Source organism: Thunnus thynnus, chromosome 18, assembly GCF_963924715.1.
Source record: "Thunnus thynnus chromosome 18, fThuThy2.1, whole genome shotgun sequence".
Taxonomy (NCBI): Eukaryota; Metazoa; Chordata; class Actinopteri; order Scombriformes; family Scombridae; genus Thunnus; species Thunnus thynnus.
Window position 1 is genome coordinate 17,269,043 of NC_089534.1, and position 25,056 is coordinate 17,294,098.

General features: G+C 39.0%; 1 protein-coding gene across 1 annotated transcript in view; it reads left to right on the plus strand.

The window, feature by feature from the left end:
- Nucleotides 1-25,056, plus strand: part of fig4a (FIG4 phosphoinositide 5-phosphatase a) — a 51,386-nt gene that overhangs the window by 11,055 nt on the left and 15,275 nt on the right. Inside the window, exons 9-21 of the mRNA XM_067573195.1 lie at nucleotides 1,536-1,636; nucleotides 2,971-3,133; nucleotides 6,153-6,250; nucleotides 9,791-9,924; nucleotides 10,798-10,914; nucleotides 13,893-13,938; nucleotides 14,507-14,655; nucleotides 16,335-16,501; nucleotides 19,463-19,601; nucleotides 20,782-20,840; nucleotides 21,914-22,061; nucleotides 22,827-22,910; nucleotides 23,783-23,981. Coding sequence (XP_067429296.1) covers nucleotides 1,536-1,636; nucleotides 2,971-3,133; nucleotides 6,153-6,250; nucleotides 9,791-9,924; nucleotides 10,798-10,914; nucleotides 13,893-13,938; nucleotides 14,507-14,655; nucleotides 16,335-16,501; nucleotides 19,463-19,601; nucleotides 20,782-20,840; nucleotides 21,914-22,061; nucleotides 22,827-22,910; nucleotides 23,783-23,981 — 1,604 coding nt within the window. The remainder of the gene's footprint in view (nucleotides 1-1,535; nucleotides 1,637-2,970; nucleotides 3,134-6,152; nucleotides 6,251-9,790; nucleotides 9,925-10,797; nucleotides 10,915-13,892; nucleotides 13,939-14,506; nucleotides 14,656-16,334; nucleotides 16,502-19,462; nucleotides 19,602-20,781; nucleotides 20,841-21,913; nucleotides 22,062-22,826; nucleotides 22,911-23,782; nucleotides 23,982-25,056) is intronic.

The following is a 25,056-nucleotide window of genomic DNA, read 5'->3' on the forward strand; positions in this document are numbered from 1 at the left end:
ACATCTGTCAGCATCACACGAGGTCGACACTCCCCCTCATGTCTCGGCATCAGCTCACTTGTTGAACTGTGCTTGGTCTGCATCGGAGCACGTGGATCACACTGTGAGGGAGAGTGTGTGTGTGTGTGTGTGTGATTCACCACAAAAAAACGCAGAAGCAATTTGTGTTTGCTTTTAGGGCTTTAGAAAAAACAAGTAGGACGGCAATTAAGCAATGGTTATCAGGTATGTAAACACTGGCACTTGCATAATCTCTCCATCTGGTATCCGCAGGGACAAAGCAGCAACATTGTACATATTTAATCAAATGAGCTACATGGTCCTTTTGGAGGACAAGTCCCATGTTTGTACATGAATACACAAATATTCTTTTGTTTGCTTGAATGTTTTTTTTTTTCCTTTTTGTCTTTTCATGTCAGTGCAACAGTAGCTTTTTTGCTTTGAAGTTTTGACTAGATACAGACTGCATACCAGTGATTTTTATTAGGCTCTACATGAATAATTTCCACTACCCTCCTTGAGATGCTTCTGTAGTGTTGATGCATGGGTTTCTGTTGCAGAGGTGCTTTGGCTAGAGCTGAGTATACAGTCTGATTTATTATGTTAAAAATCTGCCTTAGGACACCAAAATCAAAAAATTTAATTATTTTTCATCAAGTCCCCTGCACATAAATCACACTAAGTAGGGTAAAATATAGCATTTTAGTTATATTCCGTTAGTCATTATTTTTAACGAATTAAATTGTATTTTTGTCTTTGCCTAATACCAGAGTTTTGCACAGTAAACTGCTATCAACACTGTCTCCTGTCTCATAAGGCAGCATGCTGCCACAGTAGCATTGTGTGGGTGCTTTGAGTTTAGACAATTCCTGGAAACTGTTTGGCCTTCACTGCTGTTTTTCTGAGAGCATTAGAGGACCGATGGGTGCAATAAGAGGAGACTCAGCAGATGGTTTAAAGGCAGAAATTTGTGGATGATGAGGAGACAGTGGAAGCAAGATAGTGGGGAAGAATGATAACAAATAAAAGGTAGGAAAGGTAATAGGCTGAGAGATGGTGTGAGTGGAAAAGAATTGGGACACAATTGGCCTTATTGAAATGTTCCTAAACACCAATTTGACTTTAACTTGCGTCTGCACATAAATTAAGAACTTTTTTATAGGATTAAAAATGGGCATACTGTATGTAAGAGCAACATTTTGTGTCTTCTGATCACAAACTGTTTTTATGTCAAGTAAAATAAACACCACTGATGTTGGGGAAATTTCAAAATTCTACAACAAAGTTAGTTTTAAAACATTTTTTCACAATGGTTCAGTCTTTTAAAATAGAAAAATGACAGAGTGCTGTGTAGCAATAATAACATTTTGTTATTGTTTTAATTAAGGTTCCACTGGTTGAGGATTTTTTTAAGTTTAAGATCGTTTGAGGTGCGTAAAATGACGTGTGTGTAGTATGTGTGTGTGTTTACAGACATGTGATGTGCAATACTGTCATTGGCATGCCATTATTCCTCCTTTACCCACCGACTACAGAGCTTCTGATCTATGGCCGACCGGTTCACATCACCCTCATTGCCAGGCGCTCCAGTAAATTCGCAGGGACCCGCTTCCTCAAAAGAGGAGCCAACTGCGAGGTACAGCAGTTGCCGAGGCAACAGGGAAGAATAGATAGTGGAGGCAGGGCCGAGGGCCACAGGAATGATTGAGATGACTCAGACATGTTGATCACAGGGGGTTAATTTGACCCTCTGCTTCTTCCTTGAGTATGCATGAGTGTCTGTGTGGGTGTGTGTGGTGGGAGGAACTTTTAGGAACAAACATTGATTTCCCTTTTCTATTCGGACTGATACACAGAGTTTAGGTTGGACACATTTTTCACAAAGTCCTGCTATTGTGTGCACTGGCAAATATAGTAGTCTGTATATACAAAATTGCAGCAAATTTACATCATAGCATCATGTTTGAAATAGGGCTGCAACTAATGATTATTTTAGTTATCGATTAATTTGATTATTATTTCGATTAACTGATCAGTTGTTTGGTCTATTGTCAGAAAATAGTGAAAAATGCCCATGTTGACGTCTTCAAATGTCTTGTTTTGTCTGGCCAATAGTCCAAAACCCAAAAATATTCAGTTTACTGTCACAGAAGACAAAGAATACCGTAATATTCTCACATTTGACCAGTTGAAAACAATAAATTTGGGGCATTTTTGCTTAAAAAATTTAAAAAACGACTATTCAATTTTCTTTTGACCGACTAATCAACTAATCGTTGCAGCTCTAGACTTGCCATTGTAGGAAAAGCACAGATGTAATTAATACAGTTAACAATGGGTCTGTTCCATTAAGGTATTATTAATTACACCTGTGGTTTTCCTGCTACGTCATGTCAACATGTCTGCTGTCAAGACCTGCAGACCAAAAATGTGGGTATTCTTAGGAACACACCTGTGGTTCAAAGTTCATTCTTGACCTTGGAAACGGCAGTTGAGAAAACAATCTCACCTGAAGGTTCACTTGGTATTTGTTCAGGAGCTTTCAATCATGCCACATGATCTTCATCAGCAAATGGAGTTTGCCCAGTTGTCATGGAATTGTAGATGTTCGAATTTCCATTTTTCTGAACACATAGGAACTTTATGTTAGATTATGATCATGCTTATGAAGCTCATGTGATATGATTGAAAGCTTCAGAACAGCTACTAAATGGACCTTATGGTGAGATTATTCCTCCAACTGATGTTTCAAAGGTCAAGAATGATCTTTGAACCTCAGCTTTGAAGCCAACATGAGACAAGATGCCCGTTTTAGCGCTCAGAAAAAATTTGAATTTTGAGCTCCATCTGGTAATGAAGATCATATGATCCGATCGAAAGCTACAGAACAGCCAGCTACTAAATGGACCTCATGGTGAGATTACTTTTTAAGCATTGTTTGCATTTTTTGTGTTTTTCTTTTGTTTTCAGGGGGATGTAGCCAATGAGGTGGAGACAGAGCAAATCGTCCATGACGCCTCAGTCATGTCTTTCACAGCAGGAAGTTACTCCTCATACGTCCAGGTGCGAGGTTCAGTCCCGCTCTACTGGTCCCAGGACATTTCCACCATGATGCCGAAACCCCCGATACGATGTAAGACTGCTGCTGTGCACTAAACGCATATTTTTTCCTTGTACATCAACAGCTTTATTGTTGTTCAGTGTCAGAATAATTTGGCTGAGATATCCAACATCATAATATACTGTATATTACCCTTGGTATTTTGCTGCTTCAGGTACCAATATGTCATTTATAATATAGAGGGTTGAGAGTGGTATAAGGACATACATAAAGACAGATATCAAATGAAAGATACAGATATATCCTCTTTCAGTGGATACCTGTTTAAGTTTATAATGCTCAATGTATTAATTCTAGCAGCTCTTCAGGACCAGAAATAACCTTGTAAGGCCAAAAGAAGAATGTAATTGTAAAAAATACATTAGAATAAGAGTGGCTTTAGTCAGGGGCCATTCTTCTCAACCACTGGGACAATGATAAAAAAAAGAAATAGGTGAAGGCAGGACACCCCCCTCCTGGCCCTCATCTTTGTATCCATTTTCCCATCTCATTATGAGCAGGATAAAAACACAAAACCAGGGCCAGAGGGAGGTGATCAGGTCGCTGAGACCGATGACATTGGAGACTGCTGTGTGTTTGTGTGTGTATGCACACAGGAAGGACATTTTTTGCTTGCATGTGTACAATGCCTGTATTAAATCATAATCTTTTTTCTCCCCAGTTTGCCCTTTAATTCATCCTCAGATGACATTTACCTGTGTGAGATAGAGACATCGAGCGTGTTCCTAAGATCCCTCTGTGTTCATTATCCTGCTCCCACTTTGATCCTTAAAGACAGTCCTTATCTGACATTTCCTAAATGTTGCCCAATTCTTGTACCATTTAAACATGTATCAGTTTATATGTCACTGTGTACACATATGTAGTTTGACACAGTTTGGCCTTGGTATTTGTATACTTGATCTTTTATATTTTTTTTCCTGTACTGAAGGTTTCCTATTTACATATTTGAGCAGATGAAGAAAACCACAAGAGAAGACCAAGAGTTTGTAATAGTGTCTTGTGTTTAGTGTCTATATCTGTGTTCATGAAATTGCATGTTTTTTTTCTATTTTAGCAAACATATCTGCTCTTTAAATCACATGTTCTGTGCTCCGTACTGTGGTAGAGAGATGGAGAACTTGTTTTCAAAAAGATGATGCAATCTTTTTATTTATAACTTTACTGTGAATTTGCATTATGCATAATGTCACTGTTGTATTACTGGCTAACCGTCACACTGGCTAACAACCAGACAGTCATTTGAATAAACATAAAACAACATGAAATAAAGGTAAAGCATTTTAGATATTGTGACAGTAAACGTTAAAAGTTTTCACATATATGAACAGATGTTATAATTGTTCTATTACAGAACTATTGACTACAGATTAATAACTGGGATAGGAAAAAAAGTTTCAATTTAGTTGCAAAAAACCAAAGTGACATTTGGTTTTGACAGTCATCAGTTATCAAGTGTTGCGTGTCGAGCTGAGCCTCAACTCAGTGCACTATCAATACTTGGAGTAGCCAATTTCTTGGAATATAGCCTAACTTTTCGTTGGCAGAAATCGCCCAAGTTGTACTAAAATTAGCCCAAATTCGCACAACCAGTCAAACATTTTTTACCCGCTGATTAAATAAAATGTAACCTCCCATTCTGGCAACACTGCCTGTAAGCAACAGTTTCTAGCGCAAGTTTGTTCATTTTCAGTCTGTTCCCCAGCCGATGCTCTGTTGTCAAACACGTACAGTGACACGCCCACTCAGAGGCTGAGAGAAAAAGGAAGATTTCTGATGTATACTCAAAGACTTTTCTTATCATTTTAATAATAGATACTGTCATCAACAAGCTCAAAAATCACAGTACTTTTGCCTGCAAAAAGGGATGACAAATTGTAATTTCAGTTGGATTTTAACGTTGAACATTTTACATCTGTTTGCTAAGGTCTAAACAGCCTCAAGCATTGTGAAACTGACACAAGGTGCAGCTCACATCAGACAGATAATCAAGCCTTGTTCAATAAATTTGTAATCTTTATTCGATCATGATGCGGCCTGCGTAGAATGACATCTATTAGATGAATCTAGGTCAGTAATATGGCTAAGAGACAGTTTGAGCCTAGTGTCTGTGTACACAGAGTACGGTTGTCCATATCACATCATGTTTCACCCCTTGCCTTGCCTCAGCCAAGACAGTCAAGACTCATTGTTACATAAGTATATGTGTAATGTGTTTATGACGGCTCTGAAATGGGCAAATGTCTTGGTTGTGACGGAGATGACCTTAATGGGCGATGCATTTTCATCATCATTGTCATTATCAACATTTCCTTCCCCAGGTACAATAAGAATGTAACAGGATGTCATCTCTTTATGTTGACATAAACTCTCATCTCCCCTAAGGCCTCAGCAGAAGTGTAGTGGACAAAGTGATAATGAAATGGTGGCGGAGTGAAGTTGAAAACTGTGTGGTGGAGCTTGTGATAACATTGTGTGGGATGAACTGTAGCACAATCTGACCTATTTCCTCTAATCTATCTTTTGGCTGCTTGACTGGTCCAATTTGATGGCAGGCTGCAGGTGTGGGTCTCTGCGTGAGTGGCAAATGGAGGCATTAAACATGATTTTAAAATAAAGAATGAATAGAATCCAAGAAACGATGAACAATGAGACGGACCAGAAACAGGAGACAGAAGTACTTTGTAGTCCAGTATGACACTTCTATTTTTCCTTTTTAATGTCTTTATGAAACAGACTGGCCCTATTAAAACAAGTTACCTAATTTCCCCACTTTTGCTATATCCCACTTTTTTTGAGAAGATGCTGGGTTTGCAAAAAAAGTTCTGTTTAAACTTTGAATTATGACTCTTAAGAACTGCATTTCATAATTCAACACTTATGCTACTAGTGTCTTTCATGTAACATACATTCTGTTCATTTATACAGAGGCACTAACATTATCATTTGTACCTTTTTCTCCTTGGTAACATGTAACACTCTTAATGCTCTAAATATACAGCATTTAAAAGCAGTTTGACCTCTCTTTCAGTGGACCAAGCTGACCCATATGCCCATGTAGCTGCCCTCCATTTTGACCAGATGCTGCAGCGGTTTGGCTCACCTATTATCATCCTTAACCTGGTCAAGGTAACACACACAAACACACACACACACACTTTATTTATTTATTGAGGCCATAATTTCAGTAGTTCCACAAACAAAGTATGACTATCCTTTTCTTGAACAGGTGTAACAACAACAAAATACAATGATGCAATATTAATAATGTAATTAAATGATAAGAACAACAACATTGACAGCCCACTAAAAAAACAAAGTAACTGATGTATTCAAAAAGTGCATTTAAAATTAGTTTTATACCTCTATCAGGAGATGCTGTTGACATTCACATACTGTAGCTACATAAATCAATATCTAATTTCAAGTCTGCATATTAAGGAAAGACTGGTACATAAACTTCCAGCCCTGAATACATATATAGTTTGAACCACGTCACAACACACAATAACTTAATTTTGGTTAATTTGAATGTGACTATGGTTGTGAAACGATTGTCATGAGTTCACACATAAAACTTTTCCCAGAATCATGCCATACAGGGAGCTACTTAAATACACTCATCTCAAAGTTATTGGAGGACGGGGTGCAATACTGGTGATCTCATGTCTTAATTTCTTCCGGGGGATTTTACTTTGTTTTGATGTGTGACTATTAAAGGGCTCACCCCTTGTTTGTTTCCTCACTGATTGGCTTATTGAATTTGTAACCCCATCTATATTCTGTTTTGTGTAAATGTTGATAAAAATTAACAAAAGATGATGAAAAAGGAAGAAAATATGATATGAGAAACTGTGTTGTGTGTGTTGTTTTTAATGACCATTCCTGCATTAATTTTGAGCAAAATAGCAAAGAAGAAAACCCTACTGATGGCTGCTACCTTAAAATTACCTCAGTAAGGGCGCCCAGGTCATCGAATCCTTCTCTTTCTCATCTTTCTCATTTCCTGCCTGCCTCTTCACTATCAATTATCCGATAAAGGCGAAAAAGCCAAAGAAAATGATCTCATTAAGAAAAAAACACCTCAGTAAGGTCCACTTTCTTTTAGAGGACTGGCTTCTCAGTGTGATGATTACGTAATGTGGATCTTTGCGAAATGTTGATAGTTCAAGTGTGGATGAAATATGCTGGGCCTGCAGAATCACTCACCAGGTAGTTATCTAATAGGGTGAGCTGTATAGTAGAGTAGTCACAGGAGATTTCCCGGCGGTGGGTGATTACCAGCAGTTGAAATGGTACCTCAAATATTGATCTCCCCTGGCATCGTGCTCACAATACACAAATAGAGACAGCAACGATGAGGAGTTACACCTGCAAAGACACGCCTGGCTTTTTTGCACCACACTTTTGTCTTGTCTTTTCAAATTATGTTGCTGTAAAATCTCCATCAATCATCAAATTGCTCTTAAATAATGAAAAACAATTACATTTTGATAAATAATTCAGTCACAAGAAATAAGGTTTGAAGCTTTGAAAAGTATGATTTCTAATAAAATGCTCCAAGCCATCCAATATTAAAATATATATATAAGAAAGTAAACAAAAGTTCAATGTTAAAACCACGAGTTACTGTAAGCTTCTTTTTTTTTTTTTTTCCATCTGTGTCCCTGTGTGCACTGTTAGACACTTCAATTGTAGTAGTAGCTTTTGCATAGCCTTCAGCATACACATGCAGGGACACACAGCCATACACTCTGTAGCTTGGGCTTCATGCTCACGTTGCCACTCACAAGGGGAGCCGCGAGACAACGGACCAATCACAGACCTCAGAGGTCCGCACAAGCCGCAGCCATGTGATATCTGCAACTGTGGGGAGTAAGGGAGGGGACCCCCTACTTATACAGAACACCCGCTCCCTTATCCCAGGTAGAAAGAGAGAAGAAGGAACGGGCAATTAACCATAAGATCAAGACCATCTCTCCACGGTGGTGACTGGGGTCGCATGGCCGCATCAATTCTGGGATGGGCGCATGGTTTTGTCATGGGTTAGTGCGTTTTTGTATGTGTATGTTAAGAGAGAGAAGACAGGAAGAGTGCACATGGCCAAGCATGTGAATACACTTTCCCCAACCAACTAACTTAATTAGGGTCCATTCATTTCGATGGTTAGAGATAACTTTTACACTCCCTGAATAGAAATAGAAAAACAGATTCAACCAAGGTGACCTTTTAAGATCGAGATTTCTTTGTTTGAGAGAGTCCTTAAGGCACTGGACCGACACACAAAAAAGGAAGAGAAACAAAGATGGGAAAAGCATAAAAGAGATGCATTAAACACGCCCTTTTCTGTGCTAGCTATACATTAAAATAATTACAGTGCTCATTTCCACCATTAAGAATGCCTATGATGTGCCCCTGTCTGCACATGTTTGGATTCATTTTATTATTCATGATCTGTATCTTTGTACACCTCAGACCACGATTATTACTGTGGCATTTGTATGCTGGTTTAGACCTGTGTACAGTGCACGTGTGCCTTTGTAAGGATATAGTCTCTCATCTGTGCCTGGATAGTGTGATTTTTGTGCCAGACTGTGTGACACGCTCTGCTGAGTGGGGTGAGGAAACGCATCGGTAATTTGACTGGTCGCTGTGTTGCTTTGCCACTGCTGAATGTGTGGATGGAGATGTGAGCTGCTAAATGATGCATCCAAGCCGATTATCACCCAGGGTGATCACTCAAAAAGCCACAATGAGGGGTGGAGGAGTATATGGAGAAATAACTTAATGGACAGTAAGACTTCAGGTCACAGAAAATGACTAGTGTGCATGCACTTTTATTAACAAAACATATCATCTTTTTTATTTTTATCATTGTTTTTTCCCTCACTACCTCAGAAACAATAAAACTAAATAGCAGCCAAGCTTTTCAGTTCATTTTGATATATTTATATTTACTCTGGCAATTAATGTCCTGATATAGACCACACCCATTTCAGCTGAAACTATTTTTCACAATGTCACACAATCTGGAAACTGACTTAAAAAAGCATCTTTCCTACTTCCCATGGTTGCTCTCACTTTTATGATATATGTTTTGTGTACGTTTAATTAAAACCTCTATCCTGGTAATGCTTTGCCCAAATAATCAGGTGAGATTTTGACAAAGCACTGGTAAGACATTGAATAGATACTGTATGTAGCTCAACCAGTTCTTGAGTATGCAACATTCTTGACAAAGTGTTTTCATGAACACAAAATTAGTTGCAAGACATTGTGTTCTCAAACTTGTGGTAATTTGCTTTCTTTGTACTATATTAATAGTAGCAATTGCAACAGTTTCTGTATTTGAGCCTGTAATCCCTCTGTTTGCAGCGCAAATATCCAACACAGCTGATTCATAGATTCCCTGTATATCTGAACCATCAATCCTCAATCCTGCCATATGTCCAATTCTCCTTGGATCCTGTAAATTTCTTCTTGCTGCTATTGTTCTCTTATGTCACTGTGTAGAAGAACTGAAGACTGAATGAATGCATCAAAGACAACAGGAATCTGCCACTTGACAGTGTCTTGACTGCTTTCACTTGTGTCTTCAAGGGACCTTTTTAAACAACTGGAACGCTATCATACATGTAATACGTGTCTCTGTGCTCTGCTGTGTTACAGAAACGAGAAAAAAGGAAACATGAGAAGATTCTGAGTGAAGAGCTCTATCCAGCTGTGATCAACCTCAACCAGTTCCTCCCTCCAGACCACTGCATCGACTACATCGCCTGGGACATGGCACGCTACACCAAGAGGTTGTGATAATAAATGTGCCAATGTACTCAGATTGTTGTAAATTTTCTTAGAACCTGGCTGTTTTTGCCATGACAATTTCAAATTCACCTGAGGAAAAAAACAAAAATTTAGCATTAGCATTAGTATCACAGAACCAGCAAGACCCTATCTTGAAGAAAAAAGAGCAAGTTGGAGGTTTTTTGGCTGATTTTGACACGATGCATCATTTGCAGGACACCAGCAGATAAGACCCTGTTAATTTTATAATAATATTGGGTTTGGAGGTCCATCCAATAAGAAACACTGTTGAAATAATCAAGAATTTGCCCTAGTTTGTCATGTGTCAAAAGTCCCTGATAGAGAAAACATATTTTCTCCATCAGCTTCTTACTAAGAACGAAAGGCTCCTTTTTTGAGTCAATAATTTGATGTGAGAGATTCCTGTATCTCAGACTGCCTGGTTCGGTTTGAAAAAGTTGATGTCACGTACTCCTGTGCACCAATTAGAATTTTGCAATATTTGAATCAAAATCTGATGACAGTTTTGGGTTGTTTGATTACATTGCCGGACCACACCCACATGGTCCTCAAGAAGCTCATTAGCCGATTTTTTTAAAGCTAAGGATGTTTCCTCAAAACTTGTAACTTTGATTGTGGCTTATTTAGTCACAAATATTTAATATTATCAAGAAAAATGTAAGATTTGAAACCAAGTTTTCAGGGGCTTTAATGCCTTAGAAAATAAATAACCTGCAAGACCATGACAATATCACGATAGCCCAACATATGGTACATCATCACTGTCCAAACAAGTCCAGCAGCTTCAGAAACATGAAAAATGTGGTTAATTTCTTGTGCAAATGTTAATATGACCTTTTTTTTCTCCTCCTCAGTAAATTGTGCAATGTTTTGGACCGTCTGAGTATGATAGCAGAGAACGTGGTGAAGAGAACAGGTTTCTTCATTAATCGATCCGACTTCTACTGTCATACCGTCAGACCAGATGACAGGTGAGACTGTTTTTTCATCCTTCATTGCACCTGTTGACCCCCTTGAACACAGAGGAAACTGACACAGACTCTTTTTGACCAGATTTTAAACTTTGTGTGAGAGGGAAGACTTTTACCAAGAACCATGTGCTAGAAGACCACAGCACCATCTTTCCTGCATTTGCATATCAGACTTAATTTTACTGAGAGGCCACATCAACCATTTTTGTATTCATACATATTCAGAATCATACATTTATCGACTGCTTAATTTTGGAACTCTCCAGATATGAATTCTTAATGGAAATTATGCCTGATGGCAGTTGTGTCGCCCAGAGTTTTCTGCTAACGAGCTGGATAGATTGCCATCCATGTACTTAGCGCATGGCTCCTCCATTGTCTGCATGTGTTAATCGCTTTCACCCAGCATTACCATACTGTTACATAACAGAATGACCATGCTATGGCCAGTATTTATTACCCTTTCTTTTGCATCTCACTTTTTTAATAATACACACTCAATTCACACTCATTACTACAAACAAAACCCTCATAAGCTTTTATGTAGATCCACTTTACTGATTCTGGCACCTTTAGTCTTCGCCATGTGCATAAAGTAGCTCATGAACATTGAAAATGATCAGAAAGATTCTGAAACATTGTCTTTTCCTGATCATACTGTTCATGTCTGCCCTCTCCACCTCTCTACATGCAGACATACATTTTCTCACACACATACAAACTTGTTGCAGTCCATTCCCTTGAATGAGAAAGTGTTTCCAAACTTTTGACTGGAACTATGGTACTAACTACCCTTTCTCATTGATCTCGGTCAGATCACTGAGTTCATGCCATGATGAGACACACTTTGCTTTGAAACCTACCCTCTAGCAACCATTGAATTTGTTTTCAGAGGTCCCCTTCGTACAATTTATCGGCAGATTTTCCTCACTGGGTGATTCTCAGTTTACTTTTCGCTACTTTTAATAAGAAAGTGATGAAAACGAGAGCAGAGTATTTAATCGGGGGAACAAAGGACTAATAAAGACAGAAGACCCAGAGCCACACATGGATCTTGCAAAATCTGCCTACCAGCACCTCTAAAGTTCACTAAGTTCACTCTGTCAAACCTTCACAAAAACCAAAGTGTAAAAATGACACATTTTGGCTTTACGGAGGGCTGATGTGCTTAGCTATGTCTTTGATGAGCCAGTGACCTCCTGGAGTCTGCCGGTTGCCTAATGATAAGACTCCAGGAAGTCACAAACCACGACCTGTCATCTTTATAGTTCTGTTTTGTTTTTTGTTTTTTACTGTTTCCAGTGTTTTTTGGTAAGTTAAACTAACTAACTAAACTTTTGTGTTTTGGAACTCTTTCCCATTGAACTTAAGATCTGTACAAGCTGTAGACACCTTTTTAAGGGCCTTTTTCACACATGAAAGTCAGAACCAAGGTCCCAAACAAAGTTCATGTTTTTGTTGCATTGTATTCATTTGATCCGGTTAGTTTTGTTTTCACATTGCAGTTATGCCAGAGCACTAAAGAACTTTAGCTGACATACCTACGTCCTGTCATCATCATCTATGTGGGCTGCCTCCCCCTATACTTGACATTGATTGGTTTGCAGATGGGCATGCGTGTAACGTCGGGGTGTGTTGTCAATTCGACAGATAGCCTTCTATTGCCGTTTGAAATAATGGAGAAAAATAAATTATCAGATTCATTTCGTTGCCACCAATAATATTATTATATTATTATTTACATCATAAAAGGGAAATTTGTGACGCACCGCTTTTTCTAATGGTATCTCGCACTTTTGTATACTGCTGCTGCAGTTTCTTTATCTTCAGGTGGTGTTGCTCTCCCGTCCTCTCATATCCTCTCTCACTCATCCTCTTTGAAAATACCTGGAAAGTGCCGTCATTTTTATGAGCTTTTTCCTGTTGACTTTTTATAATGTCATCAAACCATTTTCAATTAAAAACTCCTCTCCTGATGCACTACCGCGGCTCTTTTTCTCCTTTTTCCGGTTCTTTCCTTCCGGAGCTTCCTGTAATTGGTCTGAAAGTCCAAACTATCCAAAAAATGTGTTCAAACTAGCAACTAACCAAACCATGGTTCAGTTTGATCTGGACCGAGACCACCTCTTACCATCGATCTAAGTCTCGGCTGTTTGGTCTGGATCGTGGTCTGGGGGAGGTTTCACAACTGTAATTTTGGTTTGGATCAAACTGAAAATAAAGTCCAGACCAAACAAGGTAGGTGTGAAAGAGCCCTAAAAAGCAGCTTAACATGTTTAGACTTTCTTTTGTTTAGTTTTTAGTACCATTTTAGCATATTTCCTTTTATGTCTACATTTTACCATATGCCTGTTACTCTGTCTTTTATTACTCTTATTATTATCTTTTATTAATGTATGAAGTGCTTTGTGATGTCTGCTCTTGAAAGATACCGTATAAATAAACTTACATACTGACTTAACTCTCTGCAAGAAAGCCAACAAGCATATTTCCAAAGAAATCAAACTATTCCTTTAAATCAATTAGATTAAAATGTGTATTTTATAATTTGTTAAATCATTTATACCTTAGATCATGTTGGGAAACATAAACTTTTGTAATTTTGACATATATTCCACATCCTTGGCTTGGATTTGCACATAAGCGCAAAAGTTGTGCATAAGAACACACTGTAAATGAGAACATGTATTACAGATTTTCTTCTCTGTGTGTTCTTGTCTGCTGAATATCTCTTTCTGTACTTGCAGTCCTAATTGGGTTCAGAGTGTTTCGATGTCTGCAATGTATGTTTGTATCTAGTCCATTATGTTCAGCCTTGAAATGGTGATTATAACAGTGATCACACCCTTTCGCAGCGGGAAAAGATGAGGCAGTACGCCTGCAGAGGAGTACAATAGACGTGCACTTCTTTGCTTTTGTGCATTTTGTCCATTTTCAGTATCTTCTTCTCTAAGTTGAATTTAATGTTTTTGTTACAGATGGGGAGATGTGGGTGGACACATCACAGTCAGTGGACGGGTGCAGGTATGCCAGATAGCAAACAAGGATTGGTGTAACTGTTGTGTTGTACTTGTGGTTTTCTGAAGGCACTAAATCTTCTCCGATTCTTTTGCAGCTTTTGTACATATGAAAAAGTGCAAAAGCAGTGTAAAGAATTGGAGACTCTTTATCAGTTGAATCACAAACAGTAACAAACGCATAATTCAGGTATTGAGATTTCCAGGCCAAGGAAACACCTTTTCTATAATGTTACATTGAGAAGTGACTTGGCATTCATTGCTATGGCTACAAAACTAGGCCAACGCATTTAGGTGAAACTTAGGTAATAATGAGATAATGGTGAGAGGCTTCATTAGTTTTCGTGGAGACCTTGATCATCTACACCGTGATGGCCTTGGAATGAGCCAAGTTGTTGACTGTAATATAATTGTCAAGAATTTATTATGTGAGACCACTTACATAAGGTGAATACATGGAGAACAATTTGCTTTCAATGCCACTAATAGCCTTTTCATGTAGTATGTGTCTGACTCTTGAAAACACAGAAGCATTGTCAATACATTGCATAAGTCTGTTGTTGTTGTTGTTGTAGACTGGTGTGTTGCGGACCAACTGTGTGGACTGTCTGGACCGGACCAACACAGCTCAGTTCATGGTGGGAAAGTGTGCACTTGCCTATCAGCTTTATGCACTGGGAATGATTGACAAGCCCAAGCTCCAGTTTGATACTGACTGTGTAAGGTAAAAACAATTCATTTTCATATCTAATGGTGTCCTTGTAAAAGTTGCCATTTCTGCTATTAAATACTAAACAAATGCAGTATTTTTTTATTTGTAAGGGACCACGTACAATGTTAAATATGAATGTTGCCATTTGATGTACAGCACCAGAGTTAGCTTAAAGCTAATTTTCATCTGCAGTCCCTTCAAATTAAAGCATATGCACGGTAACTGAAGAGCACTAAACAAAATACAAATTGGACACGTAATACAGAGCTACACACATTAGTACGTCACACACGCACACAATGTCAGCTACAAATATATGTTTGACCAGCAAGTTTTATACAAACCAGTTCATTAGCTTTTAGCAGACTTTTAAATTTGGCTTTGCTGATGAGAATGCTGACAGCCCAAACGCAGTGTGCCAAAAGTAAAATCTCTTACAGAGTATGTTCTCAAGGATTATATAGAGTTCTCTGAACAAAAGTAAACAGTGTTTCATAATGGAATAGGGGCTAAACCATTAAAAACGTTATACACAAGGCACACATTTGAATGTAATCTAAAATTCTCAAAGCTCAGACAATTATATCTCTTTAGTATCCTACAATGATGATATTGAAATGGCATACATGCACATGTTTTGAATGAAATGAAAAGTGATGGTCACTATAGCCACATATCATGTGTCTGAAAACTGAAAATGCAACAGTTATTCCAGCCCTGTTGCAGCACAAAATCCAATCAGCACAAATGTCTCACACAGCTGCACCAACTTTTATAGATTCCCCCATTTATTTTCAGTATCTATTCTCAGTCCTTGCACCCTCTACTACTTTACAGTACATCCAATTCTGCTCAGACTATAAATTTTTGTTTGCAGCTCTATTTTTCTCTGAGGTCACAGCGGAGCAGACTGAATGGTTTGTGATGAATGACAGATGCTTGCTCGTGAGCAAGAAATCTTTCACGTGTTTGACTACATCTCGTATCCTCATGAGACCTTTTAAAGCAAATGGAAATCTATTATAACTGTATATCCACAGTACAAATAAGATTGTCCTAGCTCTTTTGTAATAGAATCAGTCATACATATGATAAGCATCTCTCTGTTGTCATATGGAAACAAAAACCAACAAACGTGTGCACGTGCGTATGTTTTTCATGTCAGACTGTGTCCATATCGCCAAATTGCTATTTCAATCCCCCAACTCACCAAAACACACAAAAAAACACACAAACCAACGGGCAAGATGAACTTCAGGGCCATATTTCTCTTATCCATTGCCCGTGTGTTGATGTGTTTTTTTATGTGCTCTGTCAAGCTGCAACTAACGATTATTTTCATTATCGATTAATCTTCCGATTATTTCATTATTGATTAATCTTCCCATTATTTTCATTATTGATTAATCTTCTGATTATTTTCTCAATAAATCATTTGGCCAACATAACATCGGAAAACGTTTTTTTTCTTACAGCCAAAAGTGATGATATCACGTTTTGTTTTGTCCATTAAGCAATTTAAAACCCCCAAATTTTCAATTTACTACACTGTTACTGTAAATTTTCACATTTGAGAACCTTAAACAAGAAATTGTTCAGATTTTTTACTTAGAATTACTTAAACCATTAATTGATTATGAAAACAGTTGCCGATTAACTGTTACAGCTCTAGTGTTCTCTGTTTGGTTCAGGTTGTTTGAGGAGCTGTATGAGGACCATGGAGACACTCTATCACTGCAGTACGGCGGCTCCCAGCTAGTCCACAGGGTCAAGACTTACCGGAAGATTGCTCCCTGGACACAGCACTCCAAAGACATCATGCAGACGCTGTCTCGCTACTACAGCAATGCTTTCTCAGGTGTGTATGTTACAAAGACACATACAGGCACATAATGTGCCTCTTTTACCCAAATGGGCTTCTCTTACACACAAGGCACAAATATTTACAAAGGGACCCGCATGCTGCTGGCATTTTTCAAGCCACTTCTACACAGTCGCCCCCTCTAATTATTCCACAGGTTATGATAATGAGGCTTAGTCATCTAATTTTTCAATCTACTCTGTCTCAAATGCATCCATATTAAACATTCCCTTTGCCAATGCACCATCCAGGTTACCTTAGAAACACAGACTCAGCCTTTGCATACAGATACAGATCACACACGTTCTGTATAGTCAACCATATCTAAATAAACATGCACAAACCCCCTGATATTTACATGATAAAGGTACTTAGAATCACTCAGGTTTTTAAATGACAAAGTGTATACAGCCACTCTTCAGTCTCTACAGCTGAGCCCACACTGATCGAGTGTAGCTCCTTGAGGACTGTGGCTGCCGGGAAACAATGTTTTTCAAGCAATTTTAATGACATATGCAGTGTTTTCAAAGAAATCCTGACTATATTGCCAACAGCTGTGAAAAAAGAGATTTTGGGGAAATTTGATTTCTGATATTGTTATCCGGAGAAATGTTTAAATTGGCTCCATTTTTTTCTCTCTCTCTTCCAATTTGCAACTAGGATCTAATTGCCAGTCAGTGCTTGACAAAGTGGCTTTACTATGCCCACATCTTATAATTTTAAATCACACCCTAGTCTGTAGTTAGATATAGTGTGTCTGTGAAAATGTGGAGTTTTTTTCTCAACACACTAGCAACTGTTCCACATCAAAAGGATTTATAGCAGCAGAAATGAAGAGCGAGGTTGTGTATCAGGCCTGATGAATAGAGCCACACTACTTGATCTAGTAAGTCGACCTCCTCTCTGTGTCTTTGCTTTTGACTTTTTGTCATTCACTTCGATTTGAAAAATGGGGTCATTGGTTGGTTGCAGAGCAGAGGCGGGAAAGTAGCAGATTGTTTATTCAGACTGAAATGTCAAGTGAGGGAGGCTCGTATAATGCAGGATACACACACAAGTACTCAATGGCTCCATGAACTGCTCACTCAGTAACACCATGACCTATATCAGGTCTTGTGTGTCCACTCTGCCCGGCACTTAAAAGGAATATACAAGTTCAAAGAAATGCAAAAAATCACAGTTAAGTCACTATTGTGTGTTTTCACTTTTTTTTTTTTTTTTTAAACTCTTGATCAAATGTCTTTGAGATATTTTTTTCGGAGACATTTTTACGAAACACACACACCGATGATCTTTTCTTTATGATAAACGTTACACACTTTTACATCTCTGCCAAGCTTCTCTCTGACTCACAAATACATTTTGGACACAACAAACAGACAGTAAACACAGACATCATATGCTTTGCAGCCTCTTGAATTGACTGTTTTGATGAGACCAGTAAAAAGAGGTGTAAGTGTGATTTTGACTGTACGCATTTCATTCAAAATGCTTCACTCATTCATAATCTTCTCAGACAAGGCTTTTTATCAGTGATTTCTGTTCCACATGTATATTATGTTCATAGATCATCCATAACACTTATCTCGTGATGTATCGAATGAATCTCAGGCTGAAAATTACCTAGAGAAAAGGCTTGGTGGCAGGCTTTAATAAAACTCAATTTGGTTTGTAATTATCTAATGTGGCTGTTGGAGCAGCATGCACGTGGCTTCACAGTCGGGGGATGGATTAAATGGCCCCAAACTGGGCAACATGCAAAACACGTGCCTCATGCTGTACACACAAACACTCACAGAGATTATCTTGACACGCTCCCAAACATGTAGAGAGACGGTTAAAAGATTTTTTTTACCAGCAAGTTCCCCGTTCATATGAAGAGAACGCGTGGTTGAGTGAGTTCAGCTTTACTTCGATCTCATTAATTTGCACCTTTATCCTCTAATCTCTTCTCCTCTCAAGACGAATGGCTGGTGCAGTGCATCTAGAGAGACTTTCAGGTTCAAATAATGCAGAATTGTGGTTTGATGGGTCATTTAGTTCACTTGGTATCATTAGCAGAATGCTAAGCTAAGTCAACTTGAACTTGAAAGTTTGTCAAAATAATCTTCACTTATTAGCCTTTTCCAGAGCTTTTAACCACATGCCATGCTATTCATCAGCAGATTGAGTTCCCCCGCTTGTCATGGAAACAGCTCAGCATTCATCACATGGCCTTCTAGTTGTGTGTTGGTTCGATCGCATGATAACAAGTCATATGTGATGTACATAGAATATACCTGAGCCATCTCCATGACAACTGAGCTAAGCCCATCTACCGATGAAGACATGAGATGTGGTTGAAAGCTTCGTAAAAAGCTAGCAAGTGGATCTTGTGTCAAGATTATTTTGTCAATGAAACAGACTGCAGTTATTTTCCTTTCTGATTAATCTACCGACTATTTTCTCAAAAGATTAAGTATTTCAACAAGAAAAGGTTGGAAAATAATGAAAAATGCCTGTTACAGTTTCCTTAAACACAAGCTGATGTCTTCAAATATCTTGTTATGGCTGATTAACAGTCCCAAACCCACAAATTAGCAATTTAATATTGCATAAGAGAACAGCAAATCCTCACAACTGAGAAGTTGGAAATTGGGAACATTGAAACAAATCAATGATCAAAATAGTTCATCTAGGGTGCAGCCCAGTAGCCTACTGGTTAAAACACATGCCATATAACCACAACGTCCACAGTTTGAATCTGGCTGTGGACCCTTGTTGGATGTGACCCCCCCCATCTCTCTCTCCCTTCAATCCCTGGCATCTCTCAACTATCCCTATAATAAAAAGGCATAATTTGCCCCCCAAATAAATAAATAAATACTTTGCACATTCCCTTTTTTCTTTTGTCTTTCTGTTCCGTTCTATTGTATTTATTATATTTTTTTATTGTTTATTGTCATTATTATTTCCCAGATGCTGACAGACAGGATGCCATCAACTTGTTTCTCCAAGTCTACCAACCATCAGAGACCAAGCCGCACCTGTGGGAGCTGCCAACTGACTTCTACCTGCATCAGAGGAGCACCATGGCCCTCCCTCAAGACAGACGCAGGTACACACACACACACACACACACACACACACACACACCACACACACCACACACACACACACCAACACACATACACGCACAAATCTAAGTGGTGATACAAAGACAGTATACACTGTAATTACATGATGACACATGAACAAGCGTGCACACAGAACCTTTTTGCAGTGGCCGTTAATTTTGGAGGTGCTTGTGCTGTGTTTGTTTTTTGTGCTGATTGAATAGCTAAGTGGGAAATCGCTCACAAAAGATTTGCACCTGCACTGCTGTTTCTGAAATGGCTTTCCTTCTGTCTGCCATGCGTGCTCAGATTGCTCACATGAGTGTGTGGGTGGATTTCTATGTGACTGCTTTTGTCGTCATTCCTGTTGGCTGCTAACTAGACTCCTTTTTACCAGGGCAAAGGTCACTGTGCTTTGGCCTTGAGGTGTGTTTTATGTGTGTTGCACTCCTGTGGTTTGCTTGGTTTGTTACTTGGTCTGTGCTCACACACGATTCAGTACTGACTTTTATATCTCATTATGCGTTTTGACCAACTGTAGCTCTGTTTCTATGGCTGGACTGTACGTCTGTCCCTGACTGAGTGAAGGACTGACTCAGGCCAACCAATAGTGTAACCTCATCAGTCGCCTCAGCCGAGTGTCTCCACTTCCTGTATCCGTTGTTTCAAAATAAAAGCCCTTTAGGGTTTCATACATGGTCTAGCCATGTAGTAGGTTTTGACCTAGTCTTGTTTTATGTGTGTGCATGTGTGTGCGAGCGTACTAGTATGCATGTTGCTTGCTCTCTATTGCCTTCACGCTTACATAAAAGTAGACCCAGTTTTCTCCTACAGGCTGCTAGTTTATATGAGCACAATGGGCCATGGTCGCTCAGCCATTATTCCAATAAATTAGCATGGCTGGGACTGAATTCAATTCAGCAGTCACACACTGCGCCTTGGCTTTCAAAGTCGCCTAAGTACTGGAGCACATCACACACTAAATTATAATCTTTGCATTCACTCAAATTGGTCATATTGAATAAAAGGCGTGTATTCAGGAGTCGTGCAGTAGGTGGTCCAGCCAAGCCAATTTTCATATCTAGGTTATGTGAAGTCCCAAGTGAGTAGGTGCAGACTGCAGAACACACATCAGTCAGTGGAAAGTTTTCTAACACATTTGTGTATCTTGTCTGTCTCCAGCTACACACTGTGGTGGTCAGAGGGAATCCTGTCCTATCTTCCTGTGGCCTATGATGAAGGTATCTTCAATATATATTATCTGTAATATCCACAGTAAAGTAACAGGCTTTTCTGCTGCAGATTTATCCATTTTATGAAAATGTCAAAATTTGTTCTCTGCTCGTTTAAGGTGCCCTGGAGAGCAAAAGTTCTGCTCACATTCAGTGTTACTCATCAAAACACATTGTGTATATTTTTGAGGTCTAACAAAAGTGTTATACATTTCCTTCCTCATAAGACATTTGAAAACCCAATTTTTTTTCCCAATATTTTATATTGTTGTTCATCATTTACATCTGTTTACTAGCTAGCAGTCTTGTTCTTTCTTGAATTGTGTATCGCTACATTTGGTTGTGCGCCAACTTGAAACCAACAGCAGATTGTGAATCGTGCATTTACACTGGTAAATGCGTGATTCACATCCTGTTAACAAAGGATAATGCTGGTGATATTCTATATTTTTGTAATTGACAGTAAAAATTATATAACCAAAACAAAACCAACAACACATTTGTATGTCTGTCAATGCTTTCCAATTTCCCCAGCCTGTCTGTGGTTCACAGCTTCCTAATGAAAATCTTCAAAAACAAAAATATGCTTTCATTTGTATAAAAGGCCAAGTAACTTTTTAAAAATATGGGCGCTGTAGTTCATTGCAAACATCACTTAAACAGGACTAAATAATGTATTTTTGAGGGACTAATTTTAGCTGCATATTTAGTGAGTAATTATGGCAGCAGTATGGTGTATGTAGAATTGGCTTAAAACAAAATACAGTGTGTTGTTTATCATTTGGGTCATTTGATGTGTGTTTTTAATAGTTACTGGACAACAATGGAGCCCTGTGGCACAACAACTTGTATTAGCTTTGGCTACACAGGCAATACTTTGAAGTAGGATCAGTTAATTGTTGGTTTTGGTCCTTTCATGGAACATGTTGAAAACATATCATGATCATCATAATTTGAGCATGTGGATTAATTTCTTGTAAATATTCTTTGTTCTCTGTGTTTGTGTGTGTGTGTGTGTGTGTGTGTGTGTGTGTGTGTGTGTGTGTGTGTGTGTGTGTGTGTGGCTCCATCCGTGCATGCAGTCCCCTGTGACGACACCATGAAGAAGATCAAAGTGAAGAGAGTGAACCGTTTCGATGAGAGTACTGACATCTACACCGAATTCTTTAAACCTTATGAAATCACCTCGTTTGATGATACCTTCTGCATCGCCATGACCAACTCTGCAAGGTGGCTACACACCGATGCTAACGAGACGCTGGGTTTAAATCTGGACTCTCTAGTAAACTGGAGATTGAAAGAAACGGCTTGTTTATTCAAGATTTAGTTTGTCATTTTCTTGTGTACTTGCATGCACAAAAAAACAAAATGCTGTTCCTTCCAGCCCACAGCAGTGCAATAACAGAAAGGATGAAGATATATATCTAAAAAGTCCCTTTAAAAAATAATAAAAACATATAAATCCCAAGAGAAAAACAACAAAAAAAGAACAAACAGTTACCAGCACAATGCATTAAAGTGCATTTAGAGAGAAAGTGCACGTCTCAGTTTGATGTTGACAGCTGGTGCATGTCAACGAGTGACCAGCACTGATGGGGGGCTTATATAATCCATTTTGCTGTCTTTTTTCCTGTCACACTGCTTTCAATGTTTCCTCTCCGGCACAGCTCCAGGCAAGGACATGGTCTCCTTTGGGCCTGCTGGGCAGGGCAGACCAAGCTCACTCAGCTGATTTAGCTCTCCCAGCCAGTATTTCTCGTAACAAAAGCCTTTGTTACGAACGTCCAAAAGAAACTGACGATCATAGACTAATTTCCCTTGCACCCCTCACGATGACACAGTTATAGACGTAGACATGGACATAGAAATTGAACTAGATTTTGTTCATGAAAAATGCTTCTGTTAAACAATTTACCAAACATTCATTACTTATTATTGCAGTGATACTGCAGGGGTTGTTCTAATTGCTTTTCTGTCTCATCTATGTTCATAAAGGGAATTTATGCCAAAGACAGTTGGAGTGGATCCAAGCCCATTCACAGTTCGCAAGCCAGAGGAAACGGGCAAATCAGTGCTCGGGTGAGTGCATCTTAGTCTATGTATATAACCATGTTTGTGGTGTGTTTTTATTTTTTTTGCTGTAATAAATCCTATGTCACCGTGACCACATACACACGGCTTCATTTGACCCAGTGTTCTCAGGTAACCAAAAACAAGGCTGCGTTCTATTTCCTGTCTTTGTTTAGAACACACTTTGTGTGTGTGTGTGTGTGTGTGTACATTTTTAAAATGAACACTCCCACACCCACATACTATTACAAATATGATTAATGCAGAGCTTCTCTCGCGTTGGAGACCTTGTGTGGCTCTGCATTATTGTAGCAGAGCTCCGGCCTCTACTCATGACCACTCCAGTGTTCTGTACTGCTTCTGTTCTTGCATTTCGATAGTAAACTATTTAGGGGAGTCATCGTGTTTATTTATGACCCAATTTCAGTGACTGACTGGCCAACTGAAAACTGGGCAAATGCCCGAGAGGCTGCCCGACTGTGGGCCGCTTGAGCCACTCAGAATGGGTCATTGCATCTGGAGTCGGACTGGCCATTGGGAGCACCGGGAGAAATCCCAGTGAGCAGGTCACTATGTGGGCCGCTTGAGCACTATTACGCAAAAACAAGAGCAAGTGTGCGGCTTGCTGCGAGAGAGATGTGTCCTCAGCCCACTTTTGTGTATTTTGTTTTGAAATTGGAGTTTTTTCTTTAATCTTAATAAACACAATTTTTAGCCTTTAGCCCATTACCGATGAAAATTTGACCCCTCCCCCCCACGGTTTAAATTGTAAATTCTTCAATGCTTATTCTTCAAACATTATAATGATCAAACTCATGGCTCTCATCCATCATTGTGCACTGTTTGTGTTAATTTCTGTGCCTGTGTGTGGATATTGACAGCAACAAGAGCAACAAGGAGGAGACGCTGCTCCAGAGGAAGACTGCAGCCAGTGCACCTCCTCCCCCAAGTGAGGAGGCCATCTCCAGCACCTCAGAGGACGACTCGGAGGAGGACCGCGACGACGACGGATCCGTGTCCCAGCGCTCCACCCCAATCAAACTGCTAACAGAATCTGGAGAGAGCAGCCGCACTCAAGAGGTATGAACACCAGAAGAATCTAATGAACAATGCTTGGAGATAGTTCAAACACACTTCTAGGAGAAAATGAAAACACAAGTAAAACAAAATCCTTTGTTTCCCTTCAGCACTTTATTGTCATATATAAAGAGAAAAAAAGCAGCTTATTAAATGAGATCCAATACTGATTCAAGGATATGTAATCTCCTCTAAGGACCTCAGGCTGCGTTGATGCCACCTGCTTGCATTTTGTGCCTCAAAAGTATCTTGCATTCCAATTGGAGTATGTCACCTTGATTGTATTTTCTCCTCTCTTCCTCCCCCGAGTCTCCAAAAAGAAATGAGTTCTGTGTTTCTGTTTGCGTCAGACGGAAGAATAGACGTCAACCTAATCAGCTTCAATGACAGGGGTTTCCAGAGGGTTTAAATGATGTGGGTTTGTGTTAATGCTAGTTTGAGGGATAATAAGATAAAAGGTGCTGTATTAATGCCATTATTCCACTTTTTCTCTCTATCTCCAACTCTCTATTATGCTCAACGTTATCAGGATGTTGTTGGGAACTTATGGATAGTTCCTGTTTTGAATTGTGTTGCTTTCATGGGAAAGTCTTCTGTGGCTTTCTCCTCCAAGGCTCAGGTATTATTAAAGCCTGTATGTAGGACATGTGCAGAGGGACATCATTTGATATGTGCTCACCTGCAGGTGGTTTGGTTTTTTGATGGCTCATTTAATTTCCTCTTTCTCGCCAAGTCATGTTGTTAGTCTGCTTTACAATATCAGGGCTTATTTCTGGTCAGGTCTGTGAAGAGATCTGTTGTTTGTTTTAGTGCATCCTGAAAACGTTGTTCTTTTGATAGTAGTCAGTAGTGGAAAGTCGTGAGTAGTTAATAGTAGTAGCACTAATAGTAGATTTGCTTTCTTGGAGTCAGTTTCAGTTTTGATTTCTTTCCTTTCTTCTATAGTAAAGTGCATATTTTCATCTCAAAGCCTAAAACATCTTTGCAGGTTATGTTATTGGCATTCTTGCATACTGACTAATTCCTCTCAATAGGAAAGTACTTGCATGGTAATCAAGCTGACAAGCTTCTTTTTGGG